Below are 27,554 nucleotides of genomic sequence, written 5' to 3'. Positions count from 1 at the left end.
TCCAATGCAGTTTGGTATATTGTTAGGTCTGTTTCTACTGCGCAAGCGATATTTTCAAAATTCAACCGGCGGTCTCACTGTATTTTATCGACTAAGACATCGATACATCGATAACGCCATTGTTTTGTTTGCCCATCTCTAGTAGCTGAGTTCCTCACGTAAAAGATTGTAGGTTTTTAACTATCTGTGCAGAAATTTCAAGTGCCAGCCCCATAATAAATAGTGAACGGTACGTAAAACTGAATAAAGCACTTTCACAAATTGTTTGTGTAGAAGATAACTTCAAAAAATGCAAAGTCTAATGTGATTCATAAGTGGGAGCATGAAAAATGTACCACGGCAGCACTTTCTTTTATCTGCCAACGAACGAATGAAAAATCAATAAATCGGTGTAGAGAATAAATCTTTCTTCGCTGTCGCGTCGAGTATATAATTTAGTCATTCTAATCGAACATAACGATAGACAACATAAGAAGGGGGCGTCATTAGCGGAAAATCAGCTTAGTCAGTTGAAAGTTGCCCTCATAAAACGTAATTCATACGCCTAGTGAGTAATTAATGTAATTTACTTTGTTTCGCAGTTAAACCTTTAAGCTGCTGTCTGGATTGCTGAGCTGTCTGAAATGGGTTCATTGTTTCGTAGTGAGGAGATGGCTCTCTGCCAGCTCTTCCTACAGAGCGAGGCGGCCTATGCCTGTGTCTCCGAGCTTGGCGAACTGGGATTGGTCCAGTTCCGTGATGTAAGAGAGCGAGAGAGTGGTCAATAAAACAATTGTACGGTAAAATAATTGTCTCTCACTTTGTGTTGTTGTGCAGCTTAATCCGGATGTGAATGCATTTCAACGCAAATTCGTTAACGAGGTGCGACGTTGCGATGAAATGGAACGAAAGTTGCGATACCTCGAGAAGGAGATCAAGAAGGATGGCATTCCCATGCTGGATACGGGTGAGAGTCCTGAGGCTCCCCAACCTCGTGAAATGATCGATTTGGAGGTGAGTATAAGAAAATACATGAACTGCATTGATCTCTGTATTTATATGGCTTCTCCATCTTTGTGGTAGGCTACCTTTGAGAAACTTGAGAACGAGCTGAGGGAAGTCAACCAGAATGCAGAGGCCCTGAAGCGCAATTTCCTGGAGTTGACCGAACTGAAGCATATATTGCGCAAGACACAAGTCTTCTTCGATGAGGTATGCATGCGGTTTATTGGCTAACGGCTATCTACATAATATTATAGGGCGTCGACACCGAAAGCTAACAAAAAAAAAAAAGGTGTTCTGCGGTGCCATTCTCTACATACTATAAATTATTCAATTTCCAATTAACATATGGCACACAAACAAAAACTTGCTAACCAAATACCGAGTCTATCAAACCAAACCTAACCCAACACAAAGACAAGCACCAACTCCAGCTTTGGTTTTTAATTTCACCAATTTTTCCAATCCTCAGACGTGAAGTATATTCTATTTATATTATATATATACATATATTAACCAGATGCATATTTGTTGTCATCTTTATGCTATCTCCTGGCAATTGTACAAATTTTCTTCCTTGAAACTTCATTTCTATTCTATTTTCCAATTGATTTATGTTTGTACATAGTTAGCTATTGTTTAGTCTATTTAAGTATGTATTTAATGAATTTTTTGGTTATTTTGTTTCGCTATATTATTATTTGTTTTTACGTTTTATTTTCCATATCAATCAAATCACACAAACCAAAATCCAAAACAAAAAAAAACTCCCCAAAAACAAAAAAATACAAAACATCGATTGCTAAAAATGCACAAAACACACGACAACAACAAAACCGACCCCCAACCAAATGTCCCCACAACATTTAAATGCCATCCGCACACACAATACGACCCGATTGTCCCGAAAGTCGGTGCCAGGTGTTTACAAATCGAGCACGTCCCATTCATCAAACAAATATCGACGCTATCTGCAGATGGCCGACAACCAGAACGAGGATGAGCAAGCGCAGCTGTTGGGCGAGGAGGGCGTTCGCGCCAGCCAGCCGGGCCAAAATTTGAAGCTTGGGTAAATATTGATCTGTAACCAACCACTCTCTCAAACAAACCACAAAAATCTACAACAAAATGGAAAACTAAACTCAACCTCAGCGCAATATCCAAAAAAAAAATACTACAACGCTGTACAAAATGATAAAAACTCAATCAACAACAACAAAATTTAATACAAACCCGACTCGCTCGCTCGCTCTCTCTTGCTCTCATTCTTCATGGCTATAAAACTGTCCTATTTCTCTATGTTGTAACTATATCTATATCTCTCTATTTCTGTGTGAGTGTGCGTCTGATATTGTATGATAATTAGTGTAAGCATAAGGTCAAAGGTTACTCAGGTGTTGGTTCATAAATCATTCTCCACTAAGTTCCTCTCACACATTTGCAATTTGTGTTCTCCACATCTAAATCAAAATACAAATATCTTGGAGGCGGAAAGCTTTACTAACTTAATCATAGAGATAACAAAAGTGTGCCACAACCATAAAATACCGAAAACAACATCAACAAAGCAATTTTCCAACAATTTTTAGCAGGAAGGCGGCTTGAACCACACAACCGAGTCGATGACGCGAGCTCTCATCACGGATGAGGTGCGCGCCACCGGTGCTTCCATGGGTCCCGTTCAACTCGGGTATGTATCGAACAGTGTACATACTACATAAGTTCTACTATAACTACGTACTCATTACGTTATTTTTATGCAACATTAAATTATTGCTTAACGCCGCAAAAAAGAAAAAAATGAATAATAATAAAACTAACCAAAGAAGCTGACGCGCGCCTAATGCAAAAAATCCCCAACAACCCAATCGAACTACATACAATATAATGAAAATATAATCAAAATCCACATCGAGATGCTACTTAAATCATGTCGCCTGGCCAGGATGTCCACAATATCAACTCGGGTCAATTTGGGAGAACTTTTCTTTTACCACCCAATTTGAAGCAATAATTTTCTGTGCAAAATTCTTCCGAAAAAACAAGAAAAAATAACTCCTAAATACAAACTTCTTTGTTCTGTTCCTTTCTTCCCCCAAATACGAAACAAAAACAATACACACAATCAACAAACAATTGTTGCACAATACAAAACAAAACCGATATCGAAAATTGTTATAGTTTTATGGAAAAATCGAATGAACGTGAGGATTATCTGCCATGGTTGGTATCCCACACCAAAATTCCAAATTAGAGTAGGAAAAATCAAAACAAATTATAAAAATACCTCATGCAACACGATGTGCGCCCTCATTAAAAACAACAACAAAAAACAAAGCAAAACTGTATATTGTATATAGTGTCGTCATCTCCATTAGCTTCGCTCTCGCCGCATAACAAAGTGAAATTTCCCCTCGTAAAAAACCAAGTGAATTCCCTGAATCCTTTGTCGTCGTCGTCGTTTCCATCAATCTCCATATCCACATAATGCGTTCATATTGGTATTTGTGCTTGAGAGTTTAGTTTTCCTTTTCGCTGTAATTAACCGGAATGTATTGAATATGACATGATGATATTGCATATAAAACCACGCCATGTGCCTTTCCTACTAATCGTTTATCCCTTTAGCTTCGTCGCTGGCGTCATTTCACGTGAGAAGCTGCCGGCCTTTGAGCGAATGCTGTGGCGCGCCTGTCGAGGCAACGTCTTTCTGCGTCAGGCCATGATTGAGTCACCATTGGAGGATCCCACCAATGTAAGTGGATCACTAATCCATATAAAACTCCCTATTATCTAGCTGCTTTTCTTTTGCAGGGCGATCAAGTCTACAAATCGGTGTTCATCATCTTCTTCCAAGGAGATCAGCTTAAGACACGGGTCAAGAAGATCTGCGAAGGCTTCCGTGCCACGCTGTATCCATGCCCCGAAGCGCCAGCCGATCGTCGGGAGATGGCCATGGGAGTGATGACGCGCATTGAGGATCTGAACACTGTGCTTGGGCAGACACAGGATCATCGTCATCGTGTGCTGGTCGCTGCCGCCAAGAATCTGAAGAACTGGTTCGTCAAGGTGCGCAAAATCAAGGCCATCTATCATACGCTGAATCTCTTCAATCTGGATGTGACCCAGAAGTGTCTGATTGCCGAGTGTTGGGTGCCCTTGTTGGACATTGAGACCATCCAGCTGGCACTGCGTCGGGGTACGGAACGTTCGGGTTCCTCGGTGCCACCAATTCTCAATCGCATGCAAACGTTTGAGAATCCTCCGACTTACAATCGGACCAACAAGTTCACCAAAGCCTTTCAGGCCCTCATCGATGCCTATGGCGTGGCTAGCTACAGGGAAATGAATCCGGCTCCTTACACGATCATCACGTTTCCGTTTTTGTTTGCTGTGATGTTCGGTGACATTGGTCATGGTGCTATTATGGCGCTCTTTGGTCTGTGGATGATACGCAAGGAAAAGGGTTTGGCTGCCCAGAAGACGGACAATGAGATTTGGAACATTTTCTTTGGCGGTCGCTACATCATCTTCCTGATGGGCGTCTTTTCCATGTACACGGGTCTGATCTACAACGATATCTTCTCGAAGTCGCTCAACATATTTGGTTCGCATTGGCATGTATCGTACAACAAGTCGACGGTGTGGAACAACAAGATGCTGCAGTTGAGTCCGGCAACGAGCGACTACGAGGGCACTCCGTATCCGTTTGGCATGGATCCCATTTGGCAGGTCGCCACCTCGAATAAGATCGTCTTTCAAAATGCCTACAAAATGAAGATCTCCATCATATTTGGCGTTTTGCATATGATCTTTGGCGTTGTCATGAGCTGGCACAATCACACATACTTCCGGAACCGTTTGTCGCTGATCTACGAGTTTATTCCACAGTTGGTCTTCTTGCTGCTGCTCTTCTTCTACATGGTGCTGTTGATGTTTATCAAATGGAATCGTTATGCGGCTACCAACAAAAGTAAGTTGTCGAAGTTACTGCTTTACACTTTCTATAATTCACTTCGTTGTTTGCAGTGCCATATAGCGAGTCTTGTGCTCCTTCGATTCTCATCACGTTCATTGACATGGTGTTGTTCAATACTCCAAAGACACCAGCACAGGGATGTGAAGTCTACATGTTCTGGGGACAGCATTTCATACAGGTTGTCTTTGTGCTCGTCGCACTTGGCTGCATTCCCGTCATGCTGCTGGGCAAACCCATCAAGATTATGCAGGCTCGCAAGCTGGCCAACGTAAGTAGTTGATGTCACCTACATTTGATCTCTGTGCCTCGCCTCATGCATTCACTAGTCACCCCACATTAGAGCCACATTATAAGACAATTTACATTTAACAGCTGAACTTATGTTTGCACTTCTGTTTATTTGTACCTTGCCTCGTACCTTTTCAACTAACCCAACCAATAAATCACACCCAAACAAACAAACCAAAAACTTTACACCAAATATCCAAAAAATGCTAAAGGAAGAGGTTAGTCGTGTCATTTGTTTTGTCACCTAGTTTCGAGTCACCCAGAAGAATTCAACACTAATCTCTATTTCTATTCACACAAATATAGGTGCAGCCCATAACTGGTGCCGATGCTGAGGTGGGCGGCATGTCCAATGGCGTAGGAGGCGGTGGCCATGGCGGCGCTGGACATCATGACGAGGAGGAGATGTCCGAGATATTCATACATCAGGGCATTCACACCATTGAGTATGTGCTCGGTTCGGTGTCACACACTGCATCCTATTTGCGTCTTTGGGCTCTTTCGCTTGCTCATGCCCGTAAGTTTCTCTTTTTCAACTTTATATTGCAATCTTGGCTAATTTTATACTCTGTATTTGACAGAACTTGCCGAGGTCTTGTGGACAATGGTCTTGTCCATTGGCCTGAACAAAGAAGGCTGGTATGGCGGCGTCTTTGTCACCGTCGTCTTTGCCTTCTGGGCCATTCTAACCGTAGGCATTTTGGTCTTGATGGAGGGATTATCAGCCTTCCTGCACACGCTGCGTCTGCATTGGTTTGTCTAGCACTGCAATGTCACAAATTCTGATATTTACTAATTATATTTTACAACATTCACAGGGTCGAATTCCAGAGCAAATTCTATTTGGGTCAAGGATATGCTTTCCAGCCCTTCTCCTTCGACAGCATCATTGAAAACGGCGGCTCTGCTTCCGGGGATGCCGAATAAATAATTAGTTGACTCAGCAGCAGTTAAACAACAACCAAAGCATGTCAAGGAGTCTCATTGCTTATGCAGAAGATTATAAAAAAAATTATAAAGGAATTTAAAATATGCTTAGTAATTGTCGTTCTATATTAATGTTTAATTAACGTGAATTTATATATATATAACGTATAGCCACATTTATAATATCGTCGTCTAATGTTCATGTAATCGTGTTTACTCAAAATATATACACATATAGCTTAGCCTAGGCGTCCACTTCGGATGTCGAGGGCGAAAAACAAATCTGGTCTATTGTCTCATCAGTCCATTCAAAGCATTCACAAACTTTGCCATATTAGCTTTATTTACTCTGTAAGGTTTAAGGAAGTCAAAGTCCAGTATGGCTAGACTTCTGGCTAACTCGCTCACTCGACAGTAGAACAAATACTCCTCGGCTGCCAATTGTCCAGCCAATTCAAGTTGATGATTGTCCATTAGTTCATCGTTGACAACAATAATTCCGGGTTTCTGATTGTTCAATATATCCATGCAGGTGCCTGCACCCGCATGTCCGATAATCAAATCTGCTCCTTTGATATCCTCTATATTTGGGCGGAACTTGTATTGCTCTACCTCGATGCCGTATTTTTCATTGATAAGCTTCAGTTCGGATTCCTCAGCAGGCAATGAGTTTCCATGCTGCAAAACAAGTTTCTGGCATTTGCGTTTTTGCAATGCATATAAACCTGCATCTGATGTCATCGCTCGGATGAGTCCATCGAATTTGGTGGTGCCAACAGTCACATAAACAACTTTAAAATGCATATTGAAAATGCAAATCTATAAAATTCCAACTAGCAAGAAAAACAATTACAAAGCAAAAACGTAGCTGCAAGCGGAATATACAAAATATATCGAAATTGTGCTTTACACAAATGGTCACACTTGCACGACTTCAGGGTGACGTAAAAACTATCGAACAAGCAATACTGATAAATATCGATAATAACGACGATAGCCCATGGAAATAACCGTTATAATTGCAATAGTATGTGTGTATTGAAAATATTTTAATGACGAAATTACAAAGCTTAGCTAAGTTCCCATACAATTATTGCAAGCAATTGTAAAGACATACTGTAAATTGTGCAAATTAAAATAGATTTTATGATATTTTGCTTTATGAAGCATGCAATTTAAATACTTTCACTTCTACGTTCTGTGTGTGTGTGTGTGTGTATGTGGTATAAGAATCTTTTTTACTCACTTTTCAAGTCGTTTTTCTTCAGTTTTATTTAATTGTTGAGGGTACATCCATTGTTTATTAATAAGTGCACTTAAATATTATATTTTATTACACTTGCCACAAGTTTTACACATTTGCCGACCGTTTAAAATATTTATATCGTCTGTTCTGCTTAATTTTCACTCTCACTATTTCGCCGCCAAAAACACACTAACGCACCCACTCACAAAAACACCGACTGAGAGACAGTGCAAATTCTCCACGCCGCGCGTTGCTCTCTTTATTTCGTTTTCGATCTGTACGTGAGTTGCGATTATGTTGGCGCTCTTGCCGTTGTTGTGCTGTTGTTGCGCTTTCAGTCTGTTCTCGACAGTTAGGCACAGCGGTTGTGTTTTTCATTCCCTACAGCGCATCAGCTGCCGGCGCCTCAGTCACAACACTTTCAATTGCATTTATATGCAGAAACTCTTTGTATGAGCTCATACAGGAGGAGGAGAGTGCGCAAAGTGAATTCATCTTCCTGGCAGCAGCAATTTGTTTACTTTAATTCAATTATTATCAACGCGCGCCTGTTCTAGTGAAAGTATTGCCTTGACCGTCAGACATACATACATAGTATGTATGTATGTATTACATACATATGCAAATTTTCGCTTGTAATTGTATTAGTGACCACTGAGTGCCTCCGCTTGACTATCCGTGCGTGTGTGTGAGTGTGTAAGTGCTGTGTTTACTGCCATATGCGAATAACACAAACTGCATAGCTGTAGAGCTGACGAAAAGAATAGTGTGCAAGGAGTCGGAAGAGAACTGCCAACAGGTTGAAAAGGTAAGTAAATATGCAAAAAGAAAGAAAGAAAGAAAAAAGCAAAAACAGATTAAAATTCATTTATCCTCCCTTTTAATTTGATTTTAATTTTAAGTGGATTTTGCTTTTTGCCTCGGTTCAACACAAATCCAGATGTTGTTCCATCAATCTACTAAAGCTTTTTGGGGACTGTCGTTGCTATGAGAGACGTCGGCAGCATCACACACATACATATGTACATATGCTCTGCGTGTGTTTGTGTGCATATGCTAATATAAGCCGTGAACTTATCGACACTCCATTTAATTTCGTTTTTATTTCTGCACAATTCAAATGTTGTTTATTTTGTAAACAATAACCTCCCCCAACCCCCGTCGGTTCCTCTTCCGTTGACTTTGTTGTTGATGCTTTTGCGCACATCTTTCAGCATCATCTTTGCATCTGTTAAAGATAAACAACAAATTAATTTCTGTACACCCGGCTTTTCAACATTAACAGACACTTGATAGGCTCCCGCCATCCCTATCCCTCCTCCCTCCCTTTGACAAGCAATAAAATATGTTTCTTTATTTACAGTAAGAGCTTCATTAGGAAAAAAATTGAAATTTTTCAGATCATTAAGAAAAACTGAAAAATTTATTAACTTGTTTAAATTTTTATTTATTTATTTTTTATTTACCAAATAAACAAAGAAAAGAAAACTTTAAAATATCTAATTAAAATAGATAGAATAATACCAATTCTTCGGGAATCTTTTAATAAAACCTTTAAAAAATGCCAATGACATAAAAAAAAAAATAAACTGTTGAATCATTAAAATAAAACTTTCCAAATTACATATAATTAAATGGGGTGAATGGCAATGACAAAATGGCATATAATAATAATAGTAACTGTGAAATCATTTTAAACAAAGTTTTTAACAAATATGCATAATCGCATCAAATTAAATTGTCTGATTTTTGTTGTATTATTTACAATCTTTCATCTTGATAATAAGCAAATTTGTTGTGTAAATATTTACATGGGGAATTTCCATATTTTGGCATATTGAAATTTTCGGATATTTGTGTTAATTTTCGCTTCAATAAAAAACTTCTATTCAATATACAAGAAATGTATATTTTTTTAAAAACTATTTATAAACCTAAAAATGTGTACATATTTGGATCGCCTTAGTTACCAATTAAACTAAATATAGCGAAACTATGTCAAGCAATTGACCAAAAATAATTTCGCTATCGACAGCTGTGCTTGTCTGTTCCGTTCGCCGAGTGTTCACTGTACATAAATGCCAACGTACGTAGTACGTACGAATACGTTCATTATTTATGGTCTGCTCACGCAGGATTAATAAATAATTCGTTGCTAAAAAAATTTCCTTAATTAAATGAGCACTCTTTTTTTATTATGACCATTCATAGACTGAATTCATAAAGTGTGTATACACAAAAAACTGACGGAAGGAAAGAACGAGAGAGATACAAAAAATAAAGTAAAATAAAAAACAAATGAAGAAAAGTCTATTTAACTTTGGGCCGAAATTTGATTAGAGCCCAAGTGCAAATTGGCAAAACCAAATGGAGATCACTTCTTCATTGGTACCAAAATGATTTCGAATTCGTACTAAATCAGGGTGAAGCAACTGGAGAGGAGAGAGGGGAAGATGGGGCGAGGGGGGGGAGGGGTTTGGCAAGCGCATGCCACATAAACATTAACATCATCATTATGATAATCTGTCATCGTGTAATAAATAAACTTTTTATGGCCATAGCTGTCTAAAAATGCGTGCGAGTGAAAAACAATTTCAAAGCAAAGCCAGAGCAAAAGCAAAAGCCGCGGGGCACACAAGCGATTAAATCTGTTTTCAACTGTTGTAATCAAATGGACTAGCACACACACACATGTATATGCTAACATATTCATAGATGTGCTTTAAACACACCCATGTTCATTGAAGGCGAGTCTGCAATTCATGTCCTTGTATTAATTATTTGCCACACAGAGACGAAGCGTTGTTGTCGTTGTCGTCGTCGTCATCATCATCATGAGCACCTTAATCATCATATTCGGTCATCTTCATTATCTTTTGCCTACGCATGTGATCAATAAAATATAATTCTATAAATTGGACCCTCGCCATGGGACAACGACCAACGACAACAACAACGACGACGACCATTCGAAACCCCCGTTTTCAACCAAATCCACCCAACCAAGTGTGGCACTCCCCAAAGACAGACGAGGGCGACGCGTCGTCGTCTCATTTCAGCTTTTTAATGAAGGTCACAGGGTCAACATCGCTCTGCCACAGTCACAGTCACAGCCACTGTCACTGCTGCGGTTGCTGTTGCTGTTGCTGCCACAATCGCCCCGGCATTTAATTGTTGCAATTTGCAACAGCCAACAACACAGATCAAATTAATGTCATAACTCAACTCAATTAGCCGGGACATTCGGGGACATTCATATGCCACTTATTATTTTTTCTTGTTGTTTGCGAAATTTGCATATTCGAACAGCACAAAGAACATGAATCAATCGAGCGTATTCGACAGCCAGATACTTCTTGACGAAATTTAAAGGTTGAGAAGAGAAATTCAAGAAATATTAAATAACTTTGTGATTGACATTCATATGTCACTTATTATTTTCTTTTTATACGAAATTTACATATTCGAACAACACAAAGAACAACAATCAATCAAGCGTATTCGACAGACAGACACTTCTTGACGAAATTTAAAGGTTGAGAAGAGAAATTTAAGAAATAATAAAAAACTCTGTAGAGTACAGAAAGAAACTCTCAGAAGACAACCAAAATTATTGTTACAATAATCTGTTGAAAAAAGTATTTAGTTCCGTTCGAAAACAGGTTGCTCTTTATTGTAGTAATATTCTAAATCTTCTTAATCTTTACTTAAAAAGAAAAAAAATTGTAAACGTTAAAAATTAGCTTTAAAGCAATTAAAAAATATAATAAAGTTTATAAATATTTATGAATACATTAAAGATCAAGCTTGCTGTATATAGAGTGGTGTTCAGAGTTGCAATCAACAATTGTTAATCTTCTTTATAAGAAATTGTCATCATGACGTCTTCAATGCTCAACCTTTGACCAAATTGTTGCTAATTGAAAAGGAAACTTAATTGAATTAAGCTGCTCCAAAAGCTTATCTCTGGACAGCATGAATAATTTCCTATAGTCTATAGTATATATGGTATGATGATATTTTGATAGCGTCTGGAATTGGCGCTTTTAATTCTCGCATAACAAGTTGAAGATGGTAAAAACCGCAAATGTTAATTGTTCGCAACTGTTTAGAATTCCCTACAGAGAATTAGCATACAATTAATTGTAAGCTTTTACGCTTTGTTGCGGAGGAAAAAAACCCGCCAAGAGAAAAGTGGCAGCCACTTATTGAATTCGTATTACATGTGTTAACTGAAATTGAGTACTTGCTGTAAGACCTGTTTTCTTGTTAGTAAAAAGTTCCTAAAGATTTGAACAGTGTTGTGATGACGATCGTAACAGACTTTAACATGTGCTTAGTTTGTGTAATGAGAAGTCATTACACAACATGTCATAAAAAGCTTTAAAATTTAGTATACATTTTGATTATTTCGTTAAAATAAAAATTGCAAATTTGTTTTGAGTTTCGCAAAACGAGAATAAATTTCGAGTGAAGAACAGACTTATTTTACTGCCAATTTTAAAGCTGTCTTAATGAAACTTGTTATAGATGCGTCTTTAAGTTGTAAACAAACTGGTTGATCTTATTATAGTATACAATGGATACAATGAAGCAGATTTTTTTAAATCAATTATTTAAATAGCAATCTTAATTCGCATGAAATCATAATTCAACCTAATTCATGCTTCATTTTGTAAACAATATATAAACATAAACTGATTTGATTAATCAATATACTATAGCTACAACGGAAAAGATTCTTTGAAATTCAATTACTAAAATTACAATTTTAATTCATGCTCCATTCCCCAAAGAATTCAAGAGAAAAAGTTCTGTCTTTGCTTTAAAATTGCAACTTAAACTTTCAACTTGAGGCAAGTGCAAGTGATATTTAAGTGAAGACATTACCAAAAGGGGAAGTTGTCTACTTTTTGTGATTTTGACCATTTTAAGGGAAATTCGGGGAATCCTTTGTGCTGCACTGCGTCAAGGGGTTAATCACATAACATAAATATGTAAGCAAGCGTGTGCAACCCTTTTTGTTAACCACACAAAACTAAAGAAGGAGCTCAAGGGTTTTGTCGCAAGGAAACCACTTAAATGGCAATCGCTGGCTGAGATTGCAACCTGCAGTTGCATATCGAGTTACTACGCTGCAGCAAAGTAATGCTGCAACCACCACAGTTCTTGCCACCTCTCAATCGTCCAACTTCAGCACAATTAAGTGACACAAATTGCAGCGGAAGTGAATGAGGAAGTGGAAGTGGCAATCGAAGCGGATGTGGTGCTCTTAACTAACCGATTGCTTTTCAGGGATCGAAAATAATCATTCTTAAACAAAAATCATATATTTAGAAGAGATTTAGTGTGAAATAAATTATATTTCCAAAAGAAACTATGCGTATCATCCATGATTTATGATTTTGAAGACTTTTATGGTTGACATAACAATTTATTTTTCGAAAACTGAATAAATGTTGGTCATTTTATATGCAAAAACTATAAATAATAACTAAAAAAATAAAGCCTATTTATGATCATGTTGATCAAAATAAATCTTAAGTATAAACAAATAAATTTGCAGAATAAAGCAATTTCCGCAATAATGGTTCTGGTCTGAAATATATTAATACATCATGCAATAAATCGTATGACTAAGACTAACACTTTTTTTGATCCGAATATGTTTTATTCCTCAATATAATCTCTTTCAAGAGCAATACAATGCTTCGTCAATTTTTCAATACTTTGTTCTAGAACAATTTATTTATTAAATTATTTATTACAAAGCTTAGATTATAAATTATGTAACTTATAACCTAGGTTAGATTTACTCGCACTGTCTAATTTGACCTTTAGCTAGGAAGAAACATTTATATTGTGATAAGTTTCTTGAAATTAATTATTAGTATAGAGAAAAAAATATTTAAAATTTAAGTATTGGTAGTTCTCTGGCGAAAGATGTCTTTTGCTCCACTATTTACAGTAAAAAACCATAAACTGAAACAATTTAAAAATTATGTAAAGGTTATTATTATCTAATTGCTCTGGATTATTCCTATATTTAGAACTAAGATTGATTCTAGGACATTGTTCTGTTTTATGATAAAAATATATAAAATTCGTTCATTTATTTTGTTTTTAGTGCGAGTTCATTCATTTTTGCAATTATCTTAAAACAGAAAAATCATTCAAGATTCATTAGCTTTAATTAAAGTGCTAATCAAGAGCTATTAGGTTCAACTTTATTCAAAATATAAAAATGTTTTAGTATATGCACTATTTTAACGCTAGAGCGATGATATTTGGGACGTATTAGGGATTCCTGAAAATTTGTCTGCGATTAGCTTGTGGAAGTTATTTAACAAATACTATTTTATGACGCAAAACTCTTACGGCAATGGAGTGTTACTTTGACTGATAACCTGATATATATATGTTGCACTCAAATGTATATTTTGAATGAGGTACTATGTGAATATACCAAATATAGCATATGGTATATTATACATTTAGTATTTTTGGTAAATTTTAAAATGAATACTTCACTGTTTCGATTTTATTCTCAATAGGTAGCGGATATTTCACAGTCGAGCACACTCAACTGTAGATTTCTTACTTGTTTTCATATTAAATAGCATCGCACGCGACACAGATTTACCGATATGATCGTATAATGTAATTTGTATTCTACAGCTTATATTAATTACGAACTCATATTTTCTTCTACTTCAGCATGGTGGTCAAGGAAGTGCCGCTGCACGAGAATCTCAGCATGGAGAATCGTCACGGCAACGCAACGCCAAATGTGGCAAGCAACAATGCAACGAATCCAGTGACGACAACATTCTCCAAACGCTACAGCGTCTCTTTGATGACAGTCGTCATCCTTGCCTCGTTCTTCTTGTGCACAATGTTGGCCGTTGGCTTCATTGTTTATAATTTTGCCACCTGCGGTCAATTTGGTCCCGAAAATGGTGAGGAAATTGTTTGCACCAGCATTCGATCGCACAACTCGAAGGCAACGCATGGCGGCGACGATGGCCCCAAATACGATCAGCATGTGCGTCTGCCACGCTCTGTGCAACCGCTGAAGTACAACATTACGCTGGTGCCACAGATGGAGGGGAACTTCACCTTCACGGGCATCGTGCAAATTCGTGTGCGTGTTCTCGAAGATTGCTACAACATCACCATGCATGCCGAGGATCTGAATATTACTCGCAACGATGTCGCTGTCTATCGTGTGATATCGAAAGGAAATAAGGATGAATGGGAACCGGATAGTTTGCGAATTCACCAGCAGTATCTGGTGGCTGCCAAGCAGTTCTTCTACATCCAGTTGTACGACAAGTTACAACGCGGAGCGGAGTATGTGGTGCACATTCGCTTCTCGGGCATCATCAAGGACTATCTGCAGGGCTTTTATCGCAGCTCCTACGAGGTGCTCAATGAGACGAGGTAAGGAAGATTTGATACGGGCTTTGATTAGGGTGAAAGCCAACACACGCTAATAACAATTATGGTACATATGGTGAAAGTCTTCTCAATTAAATTAGAATTCAATACTCTACAAGCATATTAACTAGTGTAATAATTAATAGTTTATTTGTATTGAGCTACAAGCATTCGAAAAAAACGAGTAAGAATGCTACACTACGGTATTATTCTTATAATATTTTACTAAATACTATACTTATACTACTAAATAAATATATATCGAAAAAATACTAAAACATACCGAAGCCTGTATTTGGTATATTGATATATAACTGCATTGCAGACACAGTACGAATGCTACAGTGCGGTATTATTTTAATACTATTCTAGACTACTTAATACTATGCTTATATCAGTCATAGAAACTTTTATACCTCAACCATCAACCGCAAGTTCTGAAACACTTATGTATATAAAGTTAGGAACTGATTAAATTAATTAATAATAGCTTACAAATACTTTAAATATAAATACCTAAGTGTAGTATAGAATTTTTAAGCCTACTAAATGTTTCTTCAAATGTTCTTCTATTTTTTTATCCAGATGGGTTGCCTCCACGCAGTTCCAGGCTACAGACGCTCGACGCGCCTTTCCCTGCTTCGATGAACCTGCGCTTAAAGCCAACTTTACGTTGCACATTGCGCGACCACGCCACCTCACAACCATCTCCAACATGCCCATCGTATACAGCAACAATCAGTGAGTAGCTAAACTTTAAACAAATAATACAACTCTTCACTAAATCCCTCTTTACTTACAGCGATTCCATACCCAACTATGTGTGGGATCACTTTGCCGAGTCGCTGCCCATGTCCACCTATCTGGTGGCCTATGCCATCTCTGACTTTACGCACATTTCGTCGGGCAACTTCTCTGTCTGGGCGCGTGCTGATGCCATTCGTTCAGCGGAGTATGCTTTGAGTGTTGGTCCCAGGATACTCGATTTCCTGCAGAACTTCTTTGGCATTGCTTTCCCCTTGCCCAAGATTGACATGATTGCGTTGCCAGAGTTCCAAGCGGGCGCCATGGAGAACTGGGGCTTGATTACGTTCCGTGAGACGGCCATGCTGTATGAGCAGGGCGTGGCCACGGCCAGCAATAAGCAGCGTGTGGCTTCTGTGGTTGGACATGAATTGGCACATCAATGGTTTGGCAATCTCGTTACGCCTAGCTGGTGGTCAGACATTTGGTTGAACGAAGGCTTTGCTAGCTACATGGAATATCTGACTGCCAATGCTGTGGCACCCGAGTGGAAGTTGCTCGATGAATTTGTGGTCAACGAGCTGCAAACCGTGTTCCAACTGGATGCATTGACCACGTCGCACAAGATCTCGCAAGAGGTGGGCAATCCACAGGAAATTTTCGAGCTATTCGATCGCATTTCATATGCCAAGGGATCGACTGTGATACGCATGATGAGTCACTTCCTCACCGACACTGTTTTCCGTGGCGGATTAAGCAAATATCTACGAGAGATGTAAGTGAAGTCTGCTCTAAGTAATTCCTTTTGTAATAGCTTTTTTTGCAGGGCATATAAATCCGCTACGCAGGACGATTTGTGGCGCTTCCTCACCGATGAGGCCAAGGCATCTGGTTTGCTGGACAGCAGCACGAGTGTTAAAGCTATAATGGACACCTGGACTTTGCAGACTGGCTATCCGGTTGTGAAGATCTCGCGTCATCCCAATTCAGATGCCATTCGCTTGGAGCAAGTGCGTTTTGTCTATGGCAACAGCAGCAAGTCGGACGATGAATTGCTTTGGTGGATACCCATTACATACACCACTGCAACCGAGCTGAACTTTAATAACACTCGTCCCCTCACTTGGATACCACACACGAAGACCTACGAGCTGCAGAATCGCAATCTATCGACAGCCAAATGGTTCATCTTCAATATACAGCAAACGGGTTATTATCGCGTTAACTATGATCTGGATAATTGGCGTGCCATCACAGCACATCTGATGGATGAAGTGCACTTTGCCGAGATTGTGCCCGCGAATCGTGCACAGTTGATCGATGATGTTATGAATCTGGCTAGAGGATCGTATCTATCCTATGATACAGCCATGAATCTGACGCGTTATTTGGCACACGAAACAAATCATGTGCCCTGGAAGGCAGCCATCACGAACTTTAACTTTATCGATTCCATGTTTGTGAAGTCGGGTGACTACGATCTGCTTAAGGTAAATTTGAGAACTTCAATCAATTCTTCACTAACTCACTAACAATGTGTTGTTATCTTTGCAGAACTATTTGCTGAAGCTGCTGGTTCGCGTGTACAACGAAGTTAGCAAAGAATTGCCGAGCGACGATGAAAACATTCCGCTGTTGTTGAAGCGTGCCGAGATTCTTGGCATGGCCTGTCATTTGGGTCTTCAGAGCTGCATTTCTGAGAGCACTAAGCAATTCCAAAACTGGGTACAAACACCCAATCCCGATACCTACAATCCGTAAGTCGAAGTTTTAATTTCCCATCTTCTATAACTAATGTTCTTGCTTTTTAAAGAATCAATCCGAATATGCGCGGCATTGTCTACTGTTCGGCCATTCAATATGGCACGGAGTATGAGTGGGACTTTGCCTTTGAGCGGTACTTGAAGACCAATGTGCCCGCCGAGAAGGAGATACTACTTAGCGCCTTGGGCTGTTCCAAGGAACCTTGGCTGCTCTATCGCTATTTGCGCCGCTCTGTTGCCGGGCAACACATACGCAAACAGGATGTATTCCGGGTATTTGCCGCTGTCTCCAACACTGTGGTTGGACAAGAGATTACCTTTGACTATCTGCGCAACAACTGGAAGCACATTAATGAATAGTGAGTGCTTATTTTATTCATTAAAGCTATTTAAACTAATTATTTATACTTTGCAGCATGGGTTCGCAGATATCCAACATTCATACGTTGCTTAAGTTTGCCACGAAGCGCATGAACTCCAAGTTCCAACTGGCCGAGCTGGAGGAATTAGTCCACGATGCACACTGGGCATACGACAGGCCAATTCAACAGATCATGGAGCAGGTTGACATACGCGTCGATTGGATGAATCGCAACTACAAATCGATTGTCAAATGGTTGCAGCGGGAATTGGGCGTCAGTGCGTAGATCTCCAGCCCATCCAACGTGTGTGGCTTGACTGGATTCGAGCTGCAGCAGTATTAGAAAGGACAGGCAGAGAGATCGAGAGATACCGATCGTGTATTTAAGTGTATGTTTTATTAGTATTTTATATGTATGTGCGTCCAAGAGCCATAAAGCCAAAGAAACAATTGCATTGAGAAATCGTCGTCACAGCAGCAGTTTTTTGTAACTTTACTTTTAACCAAATGTACTTTTATTTCGTATATATGTGTATTCTATTGTAATTTGTACTTAAATGTAAAATGGAATAATCAATCTTTGAGACTTTGTTCATTATAGCTATAAGTTCGGAATACTTAATGAGTTTTCACAGTCTTACGCTTCGAGCCAAAGACGTCGGCAAAAAGCAAAGTGCCCGCAAAAACGAGCACAGTGCCCAGCCAGTGATAAAGCGTGAATGGATTGCGAAAGTAGATTATAGAGAACACCAAGGACACAAATTTGCGAAGCGTTAGAATGAAGGTCACTGTCAGCGAACTGCATTCGGTGGTCAGATAGTAAACCGAGCTGATACACAGATGCTGCATCAGCACATTGCCCAGCAGATAAAGCAGCAACAGCGGCACAGCAACGCCACCGAGGCCAGGCAGCGTATAGGGTTCACTGGCCAGCGCCAAGTTCCAATGGCTGCGTATGTTGTCGTGGAGGCACAAGAAGGCGGGCAGCGGCAACAGGTGAGTGTAGAAGAGCGCCTCCCTCGCACACTTGCCATGCTTGCGATACAGCAGCTCCTGTGTAATGCCCATGTACGAGGAGATGAACAGAGCCAGTACTAGCAGAAAGACGCCCACAAACCACCAGAACATGGCTGCTGCTGTCAGCAAATCTTCTCCAGCCGCCACTTCAACTTGCCGGCTAGAGAAATAGGTGCAAATGAAGATGCCAATGGTGATCATGACAACAGCCACATATTGTCTGGGTTGATAGCGTCTCTTCAACACCAGGATACCCAGGCACATGTTCGATATCAAGCTGCCGCCACGTATGATCATGTGCAGCGTCATGCCCACGTTTAAGTGGAACACGTAATTGTTGCACACGCTGGTCAAGAAGAACATGGCCACAAGCAGAGCATAATCACGCAGGCTGACAACGCGCTTGGCCCAGCCGAATTTGGCCGTAAAGATGAAGCCCTCGAGGGCAATAAATGCGAATTGTGCTGCCGTAATTAAATTACCAGCCCCGGGATCCAATTTGACCAGCGATTCGAGGAAGACAACGGCGCCGCAGCAGCCGAGAAAAACGCTGCCAATGGCCAAATACGCTCGGCCCTTCATTGCACTGCAAAAGTACAAAATTGTTAGAAAAATTCTTAAATTGGCTTAGTATAACCTACTGCTGGCCTATTAACTGGGCTACTGGCCTTTGGCCAAAACACACTTTCTATTTGTCCATGTCAACAAAAACAAAGGCAGCAGGTGGTTATCGATAGACCTGTGGGCTAGTATGCTGCTCACAGCCAAAATTTGCAATAAAAAATTAGTTAGTTAAAACTATTAATATTATGGCAGTTTTATAAATTTTCATGCATATTAAGTGCTTTTAAAATTATATTTAACTTCCTAAAATAATGCTAGCGAAAGTTATCGATAAGCAGCACGAAAAATATCGACTCTACCACCCATGGTGGGTTAATTTGTAAAACTCACCACATACGCAGCAGGCAAACTTTGTGTTTTACAACACAGATAAGCGCGTAATTTGAATTTGAATTAAGAAGCAAGCAAACGGCTTATAAAATAATCAATTTGAAATACAAATAATTGAATAATAGCTGTTTTATTAATTGTATTGCATATTAATAGAAAAAATAAATTGATTTTGAATTTTTTAAATAATACTCAACAAAATATCAACTTTTATGTTATTATATGTCCATCCAGCTGCGCTTTAGACGAAATCTAATTAGCTCGAGGCAAACAGAATCAAGCTAATGAGCACACATATCGCATAGAAGAAAAGCACATGATGCACATCCCGTATCTTTAATGGTCGAATTACGTGAGGATCACTGAAGTTGCGCATATGCAGCCGACCCGCTTGGACCATGTAGTGGAAACTTTTGGCCGTCCAATGCGCATAGAGACCCGACTGTCCAAATTGCAACATGAGGTGATCCAGTGCAGCACGATGCGGCGAGTTCTCGGGTATGACCAGAGCAAAGGGAATAAACTGATAATAGCACAGATCCTGGGAGAAGTAAAACAAAGGTCTCGAGCTATGCGACTGTTGCTCCTCATAGAGCAACCACTTGGTGTGGGTGACAGTGTAGGCAAAAGAAGTGTTTAGCGAATTGCGCAGCGCTATCAGCTCAGACATCTTATCGCTCAGCTGGAAAATAGCCGAATACTGAGTGCGCATATCAAAGTCATAGGCGTTGTATTCACTACGCAATCCAAAGACGCGTAATTTCGACTTGTCCAGCGCAGCAAAGCTATCGATGGGCGGCTTCGAGGGCGGCGCAACAAACAAGGAGACCAGACGACCCAGCACATTGGTGGCCAATAGCACAGCCAGGAGCCACCAACCGATGGAGAGCAGACGTCGATGCCGCTGCCAACGTCCGCGCAGCGATTCGTAGATCAGCCAAAGCACGCAGAGGAAGCAAATTGTTTCGATGGGCATTAGCCAGGCATAGGAATCCCTTACACCAATGAGAGGTTCCTTGGGCAACATGGTGCACCAGCTGCCCATGTGCACGGGATAAGCGTACTCATGATAGCGTTCAATGTAACGCATCGTCACCGGCTGCACACTGGCTGCGATGTCCACATATCCATCTCTGGCCAGATCGAGCACTTGAATGTGACTCAAGGGTTTATCCTGCTCGGGAATATAACTGAGTTGGAGCTGCGCATTATGCTTTCGTGCATATTCCTCTACCATGTTCCAAACGTAGCCAAAGAGACGAGGTTGTCCCCGATCATCGAAAGAGAGTATGGAGTTGGGTTCAGATAGATCGGGTTGGGTGCGCAATCGAAAGCCTTTCAAATCCAAACTCTGCTCGGGATATAAGTTGTAAAAATGCTGCTCAAATCTTTCCATTCTTAGCTCGAATTGCGGATAAGCAGCGTAGCTATAAATTGACTGCGTTTGTCCAAAGTTTGAGAAGATTGCGGCCACATTCAGCATCTCATTTTGACGGCAGAATAACAACACTCGACTGACCAGACCCACATCCTCTTCACTTGCCAATTCGATGAGCATTTTGGCCTGTCTTAAGTGCTGCAACGATTGCGTCACCGTGCTTAGCAAATCCCTGCGATATATCCTGGGCAAACAGGCCAACACCAACAGCTCAGCATTGATGAACTGACTCAGTTTGAGTGTTGCCTCGGAGCGCCAGATTAGCCAGGGTATCGCGTTGCCCGTCCATTCTACCCATTGCTCCAGTTGGCAATGCTCTCGTGCATCCTCGGGACCAAAGTACAAAATGGTGCTAAAGTTGTTGAAGCGCACAATGCTCGAGAGGAGCTCAGCGTAGATGAAGTGACTATCGTTCATTATGAAGGACTAAAAGGAACTCGATGCAAGTTCTTCGAAATATATTCCGAACTAAACAAAGTACGTAAGCACTTGAAATGTACCCTGCAACCTTCAGGGAGCGGGTATACCTAACAGATGAAAGATAAAGAATTTCTCATAAGTCTACTAATTACGGTCAGTACATCCTATTAAGAAATTCTTTAACTTTTAATACAACATTTAATATTTATTGTTCCTTCTCTTATAGATCTTGAAGTTAATAGGAAATATTTTGATTATTCATATGATATAAAGTATAAAATTATATTAATTTATTCCTTCAAGCTGTTGTACATCTTCAGAATTTAACAAGTAATGAATTTTAACATTATAGTTTCCTTTATATTGTCCACTTATTAAATTTACTTCTCTATTTTTTAAATTCGCCTTATTTACAGAGTATTTGCTAGTCATATTGGTATACTTTTTAAGTTATTTCTATTTTTGGACTAATTACAAAACTTTCTCTGGAAACTCCATAAAGTTAATGCGGGTAAATATTGTCCCAGGTCTCGAAAAACTTTCCTATTCCAATATAGCCCATATAGCGTCATTTCGTAGAAGCGCGTAGTTGAGTTATTTGCAGTTTAACTACAACTTAACAGGTTGATACATCCAAATTATATAGAATGAGAGCTATGCTGAAATTAGTAAAACAAAAAAATTTTGATAATTAGCAATTCTATAAGTTTAGTAAAAACCAAAAAATCAGAAAGACTTTCTTTAGAAGCAGTTTTCCCCGAAACATTTCACTTTGTAAATGCTGAACTCTAAACTACACGTCGTATACTTATCGCCTTATTAGCATCAAGAATCTCAAGTTACTATCTAAAGAGTGCTTAATTAAAATATTGTATAATAGAACTTGACTTTTTGGAAGTTCTAAATGTTATGCTAATGCAAAAACCAGTTCAATTTGTTAAATGCACATGCATGATGCATGTAGCACAAACGTTTGCCATATGAAAACAAAAGCAAAAGCAAAAACGTGCCTGCAAATTCGCAACCAATAAAATCGATAAAATTAAAATGATTCGGAGCCATCGACTCGTTCGAGTTGTACCAGGCGCGCATAAGGCAATAGCTATGCTTCAAATCAATAGCAAATATACCGATGGCTGCCAATCGCCCCACAATTTCGAATTGGAGCCAAAGAGCCCAGCAGCGAGCGACAGTCGCAAACGCAGCGCTTACAAAGTTACACACAACACACACACACACATAGACACATGGATAGCAAGTGCACAGACACACAGACATACATAAATATGTATGCAAAGGTACGCAATGCTTCGAGCCCTCTGCCAATTCAAGCATAGCGCCAAGCATCAACTGCAAATGGGGGAAAGCACACACACACACACACACACACACGATACATACATGCTTATGCGCAGTCTGCGACAGAATGTCTGTTAATGCGCATGTTAACTTAACAGTTGACAAACGAAACTGTTAAACAGTAGCTAACAGTAATAAATCAAGCAATGAATACAAATTTATTTGCATGGTAAATTATTTTTTAACAAATGATTAATATATAGTAGCGCTGCTTTTAACTTATACAGTTTTCATGCTAAAAAGTTGAGCACATTAATTACTTATAAAAATAATCTTGAATAAAATCACAGAAAAAGGGTATTTCCATATGATTTATTTCATTTCTTAGCTAATCGCAAATTTCCAATTTTGGATGCTGATAAAAGTTTGCTACGGCTGCTGTTGCTGCAGGGTATTGGAATCTCTCCCATGCACGCGTTTGCGCTGTTTCATTTCTTGCTCTCCCTCTGCCTCTGCCTCTGTCACTCTTTCACTGACGCTCTCTCGTTCATTCTAACACGACGCTACACACCTTCCAAGCACACATTTCTATGTACCTATGCATGTACGTGTGCGTGCGCGTGTGCCTGTGTATTTGTGTATGCTTGGAACGTGTGCGAGTGTGTGATTGTTGTTCTCTCGCCGCGCATCTAACCTTCTTCTTTTGCTGTTCTAGAGCGCGTTTGCCGGCTGCTTTTGCTGGGCGCCTGGTAACATATTCACATGTTTTCTAATCGCGCTTAGTTGGCGTTAGATTCCGTTTGATGACGCGTCGTGGGGCAGTTTAGTTGTTGGCACAAATGCTTAGAAGTGCACCAACAACAACAACAGCAGCAGCAGCGAGAGTGTTTGCGTAGTACACAATGTGTTCCTCATACCCACTAAAATGACAAGTGGGGTTTGATGAAATTGGATGACTGCACGTGACTGACGTTGGAAGGGACTTTTTTATACACTTTGCTTTATGAGCTACTTTCTACCCTGTGTAATTGCATTTTAGTAGTAATTTAACCAAATTAAAGAAAACAAATTAAAATCTCTAAAGCACGGGGTATTTTCTCGTCAAACAATCAACCTATTGAACCCTTCAATATGAAAACAACAAACAGTTTTTTGAATATAAACATTTATATTTGTAAAGTAATTTTTGTGTTGGAATAAATATTATTTAAGAGATTCGGAGGAACATTTTATAAAATATGTGTGAACATGTAAACATTTATAAAAACTTATTGTATATTTGTACAGAAGACAAAAACTGTATGATTCATATATTGTTTATATTTATTTATGCTGGAACAATTATGCAGGTCAACTTGGAGGACCATTCAAAAGGCAACAGATGTAAGCAGATGTAAGATGTAAGTTCAATGCTTCTGTAGAGATTTTGCAATGCTAAAGGAATGGGGGAAATTGAATTTATTAAATCATGCAATTTTTAATTTGGCAATAATCAAGCTGCTTACCTGATTTAACTGGAGAGTTTATTTTTTAAATCATTATACAAATCACCAGCTTTATCCTTAGCATCATTACCGATTTGTCCGATTTGATCATGCAAATCGCCGTCCTTATCATGATAGTAAACAAAGTAAACTACCAATCCAATAATTACGAAGAGCACAAAGAAGGCACTGATGATGGACACAAGCATGCTAAGTGCGCAGTTGAAGCAGCTGTAAAGAAAAGTATACATTATTAGAAATATGATATTCACATATCATAAATGTCATTCTAGTGCTTTAATTAAGATATTCTAAACATTTCCTGATGTTCGTGTATGACTGCATTATTTTACAGTCCAGTCAATTAGTAATGCATACTAATTAGAGTTCACCTAGATCATGGCACTAACTAAGTATGGTTATACATGCATGTCCTTTAATTCGTACAGTTTCACTTTCAACCCTTGTTAGCATACTCCTCTCCTAGTTATTGCATTTACGACTTATGCTTATAAACAACAACAACAAAATGTCATTATGACGATTGGCGCCCAGCTGGCGGTTAACTGAGCTGAAGGTTGTTGTTGTTGTTGTTGTCGCTGGTGTCCTCGATTGTCCTGGGGAGGTTGGATAAACAAAGTTATGTCGTCGCGCCCGAGTGGAGCCAGCGACTGTCTGGAGACGAGACATCCGAATACGCACTTGAATTCAAATACATATACTATATTTGTGTGCAAATTAATGTGATAGTCTCTTTAATACCCTGTATACTGTTACTGTACTATGTAGTAAGTTGAATTGCTAAACTTTTTTTGATACGATGGTAATATTTTCCTGAGGTTCATTTTTTAATAACAATTCCCCAACTTATCTACAACCATAAAATAATTAAAATTAAAAACAAAGCAAAGAAATAAGCATACTTTTTAAAAGTATACTAAAGAATCAATAATAATATATTGAAAGTTTAATATATACAAAATTAATAATGTTTCCCAATGATGCACAATGTAAGCTACATAAAGTTTGTTTCGATTACACTTCTGATTATTTCTAAAGTATTGAGACTACCGCATAGTGTTTCTTCAGTTCTGAACCATGTCAAGGATATAATAAAAAAGTGAGTAGCTGAATATAAGCACGCAGTCATACATAGCTGGGAAGTTAGAAGTGAAATAGGGGTGGCCAGACGTTCTATGAAGTTGATAATGCGTAGCATGAGAATACTAATATGCTTACATATACATACATGCATGTGTCATACGCATAATATCATTTGGTCATGAAACCCTATATATTTTCTCTGTTTCTATGCTTATTTAAAAAAAAAAATAATAATCTTAAGTTCAAAATTTGAGTGAGCTACGATCTTTCGACTGATATCAACAACTGTATCTTGTTTCTATTTGTACTGCGATATTCTCACGCCGCAAACAGTTCTAAGCCCATAAACAATAGTAGAACTTCCGGTTTAAGTTCAACACACAAGTGACGCCTCAACCACTTGACGCACTTTGTTGCCTTATTACTCACTTTTGAAGGAAAGCACAATTAAAACTTACGCATACATTCGCAAACATAACTAATTACATACTAAAAAAATTACATTTAATTCAATTATACTTACCAGCACGCTACGTTACCGGTCAGACATTTGCACATTTTGGATTGTTATTGGAACGTTTAATGGAATACAATTAAATATTTTACCACCAGTGGTATTATGTTCAACTGTTGTGGAGAAAATATAAATTTAAATTATTATTATTATTATTGTTATTGCGGCGTGCTCTTAGTTCGCACTTAAACGATGCTCAGAGTAAAGCGAAATGTAAAAAAGGAAGTGGTTGTATATAGAACTTTGTGATCAGCAATTGCCTGAAATATCTTTTGTTCTATTTACAATGTTCGCTTCGGTTTTTGTATTGTTCTTTTCGTATACATATATATTTTTACAAATCTTTCAAAATAATTGAAAATAATTTAATCGCAATAAAGCGAGCGCACAACAAAAAACACAACATACCACGCCTGCAGATGTGGAGAAACTGAAAACGAAAACTGTCTGGCAGCTGCTCGACGGCAAATTGTGCTCTGTGAAGCAGAGCAGAAACGGAGGACAGTAAACAAATGTGAGCAATCGCATGCACAGTGGTGCGCACTCGATGTACTTGGAGCACTTTTCCGCAAGCTGCTTGAAAAGTGTTCGAAATTAGCAAGAGACATTAAACATATTTATTTAAGCCTATGCTATATCCACTGTGCCTTCAACCATTTATTTGGCGTGAGTGTAAGTAAAATGGATTACGCGAGTGTTAGCAGGCAGGCAATTGTGAGAGAGGAAGCCGGAGAGTCACAAACAAATATGGCGTTAATTGAGATTAAGAGCGTCAGAGGCGACGAAGATATTCAAAGAAAGAGCGTAGGACTGGCGATTGAGAGAATAAACTCACCACATTGCAAAAGGTGAAAAACGCAGTGTTTGCTGATCACCTGTATTATTATTGTACAGCCTATTGCCAACAGTGTTATCAGATGTGCAAGAAACACTACAATGCAATGCAGATAATCATCACATCAACAGCAACTTTACGATACATATTCTCGATCACAATGACCTAAGCAATTAAGTATTTGGGATAAAATTGTATCACGCAATAAACACTCATAGATTTGTATAAGTATGTATGTACATATGTATGTGTACATATGTAAGTGTAGATACACATATATATGTATGTACATATGTACACATATGTATGTATAAATAATTATGAGCGCGTATAAAGAATGTGTGTAGAATTTTAAAGAGTCTAGCGTGTTTATACCCGATACCCATAGGGTAGAAGGGTATTATAACTTTGTACCGGCAGGAAGCGTATGTTACAGGTAGAAGGGGGTATCTGGAATATTTTGAGAGTGGTTCTATATCGGTATACCAAATATATACTATTCGGTAATTTTTTTTTTAGTATTTTTGTAGTTTTTGTAAATGTTGATAATAATACCGCAATATTTAGCTTTTATTCAAAATTGGTAGCGGGTACCTCACAGTCGAGCACATTTGACTGTAGCTTTTTTACTTGTTTTAATTTGTGAGTAACAATTTTCTTATACATATCAAATAAATAAAGAAATATTTGAATCATACTTCTAAAAATCAGCTTGAAATGTTTTTGCGTAAGCCAGATTTGTTCCTGGAGTTGGGGTTTT

At 38.8% G+C, this 27,554-nt stretch overlaps 6 protein-coding genes and 1 long non-coding RNA gene across 12 annotated transcripts in view; 2 read left to right on the top strand and 5 right to left on the bottom strand.

Moving 5' to 3' along the window:
* Window positions 1-7,564, bottom strand: part of LOC132787482 (cubilin) — a 61,269-nt gene extending 53,705 nt beyond the window's left edge. Inside the window, exon 1 of the mRNA XM_060794536.1 lies at window positions 7,422-7,564. The gene's annotated coding sequence lies outside the window, so the exon portion shown is untranslated. The remainder of the gene's footprint in view (window positions 1-7,421) is intronic.
* LOC132784690 (V-type proton ATPase 116 kDa subunit a 1) lies at window positions 118-6,457 on the top strand. Of its 6 annotated transcripts, none has more exons than XM_060790467.1 (12): window positions 118-229; window positions 582-740; window positions 817-993; window positions 1,063-1,191; window positions 2,574-2,671; window positions 3,163-3,204; window positions 3,610-3,736; window positions 3,796-4,954; window positions 5,011-5,228; window positions 5,555-5,765; window positions 5,830-6,001; window positions 6,067-6,457. In XM_060790467.1, the coding sequence occupies exons 2-12, from the start codon at window positions 624-626 to the stop codon at window positions 6,173-6,175; spliced, it is 2,559 nt and encodes an 852-aa protein (XP_060646450.1). In that variant the 5' UTR covers window positions 118-229; window positions 582-623; the 3' UTR covers window positions 6,176-6,457. The 6 variants fall into 6 exon arrangements, with proteins under 6 accessions (XP_060646450.1, XP_060646449.1, XP_060646453.1 ...); XM_060790466.1 differs by having other exon boundaries at window positions 2,571-2,671; XM_060790470.1 differs by lacking the exon at window positions 3,163-3,204.
* On the bottom strand, window positions 4,596-7,065 carry LOC132784691 (UDP-N-acetylglucosamine transferase subunit ALG13 homolog). The gene has a single exon (XM_060790472.1). It carries the CDS (start codon window positions 6,977-6,979, stop codon window positions 6,464-6,466), a length of 516 nt encoding a protein of 171 aa, XP_060646455.1. The 5' UTR covers window positions 6,980-7,065; the 3' UTR covers window positions 4,596-6,463.
* A 181-nt stretch (window positions 7,565-7,745) lies between the features above and the next one.
* On the top strand, window positions 7,746-18,306 carry LOC132787484 (aminopeptidase N). The gene is made up of 8 exons (XM_060794543.1): window positions 7,746-8,229; window positions 14,139-14,864; window positions 15,447-15,602; window positions 15,664-16,380; window positions 16,432-17,095; window positions 17,160-17,362; window positions 17,419-17,727; window positions 17,784-18,306. Exons 2-8 carry the CDS (start codon window positions 14,140-14,142, stop codon window positions 18,013-18,015), a joined length of 3,006 nt encoding a protein of 1,001 aa, XP_060650526.1. The 5' UTR covers window positions 7,746-8,229; window position 14,139; the 3' UTR covers window positions 18,016-18,306.
* LOC132787485 (UDP-xylose and UDP-N-acetylglucosamine transporter) lies at window positions 18,222-19,498 on the bottom strand. Its single transcript, XM_060794544.1, has 2 exons — window positions 19,388-19,498; window positions 18,222-19,332 (listed from the first exon to the last, which is right to left on the bottom strand). The coding sequence occupies exon 2, from the start codon at window positions 19,326-19,328 to the stop codon at window positions 18,348-18,350; it is 981 nt and encodes a 326-aa protein (XP_060650527.1). The 5' UTR covers window positions 19,329-19,332; window positions 19,388-19,498; the 3' UTR covers window positions 18,222-18,347.
* A 458-nt stretch (window positions 19,499-19,956) lies between these two features.
* Window positions 19,957-21,555, bottom strand: LOC132785163 (uncharacterized). The gene has a single exon (XM_060791155.1). The coding sequence runs from the start codon at window positions 21,553-21,555 to the stop codon at window positions 19,957-19,959; it is 1,599 nt and encodes a 532-aa protein (XP_060647138.1).
* Window positions 21,556-24,023: 2,468 nt separating this feature from the next.
* Window positions 24,024-26,388, bottom strand: LOC132784923 (uncharacterized). The gene is made up of 4 exons (XR_009632294.1): window positions 26,368-26,388; window positions 25,969-26,072; window positions 24,363-24,572; window positions 24,024-24,291 (listed from the first exon to the last, which is right to left on the bottom strand). It is a non-coding gene; the product is annotated as an uncharacterized LOC132784923 (long non-coding RNA).
* Between the last annotated feature and the right edge of the window lie 1,166 nt (window positions 26,389-27,554).

Source organism: Drosophila nasuta, chromosome 2R (genome assembly GCF_023558535.2).
Source record: "Drosophila nasuta strain 15112-1781.00 chromosome 2R, ASM2355853v1, whole genome shotgun sequence".
NCBI lineage: Eukaryota > Metazoa > Arthropoda > Insecta > Diptera > Drosophilidae > Drosophila > Drosophila nasuta.
The sequence above is the reverse complement of the archived record's forward strand: the minus strand, read 5'-3'. Positions and strand labels throughout refer to the sequence as shown.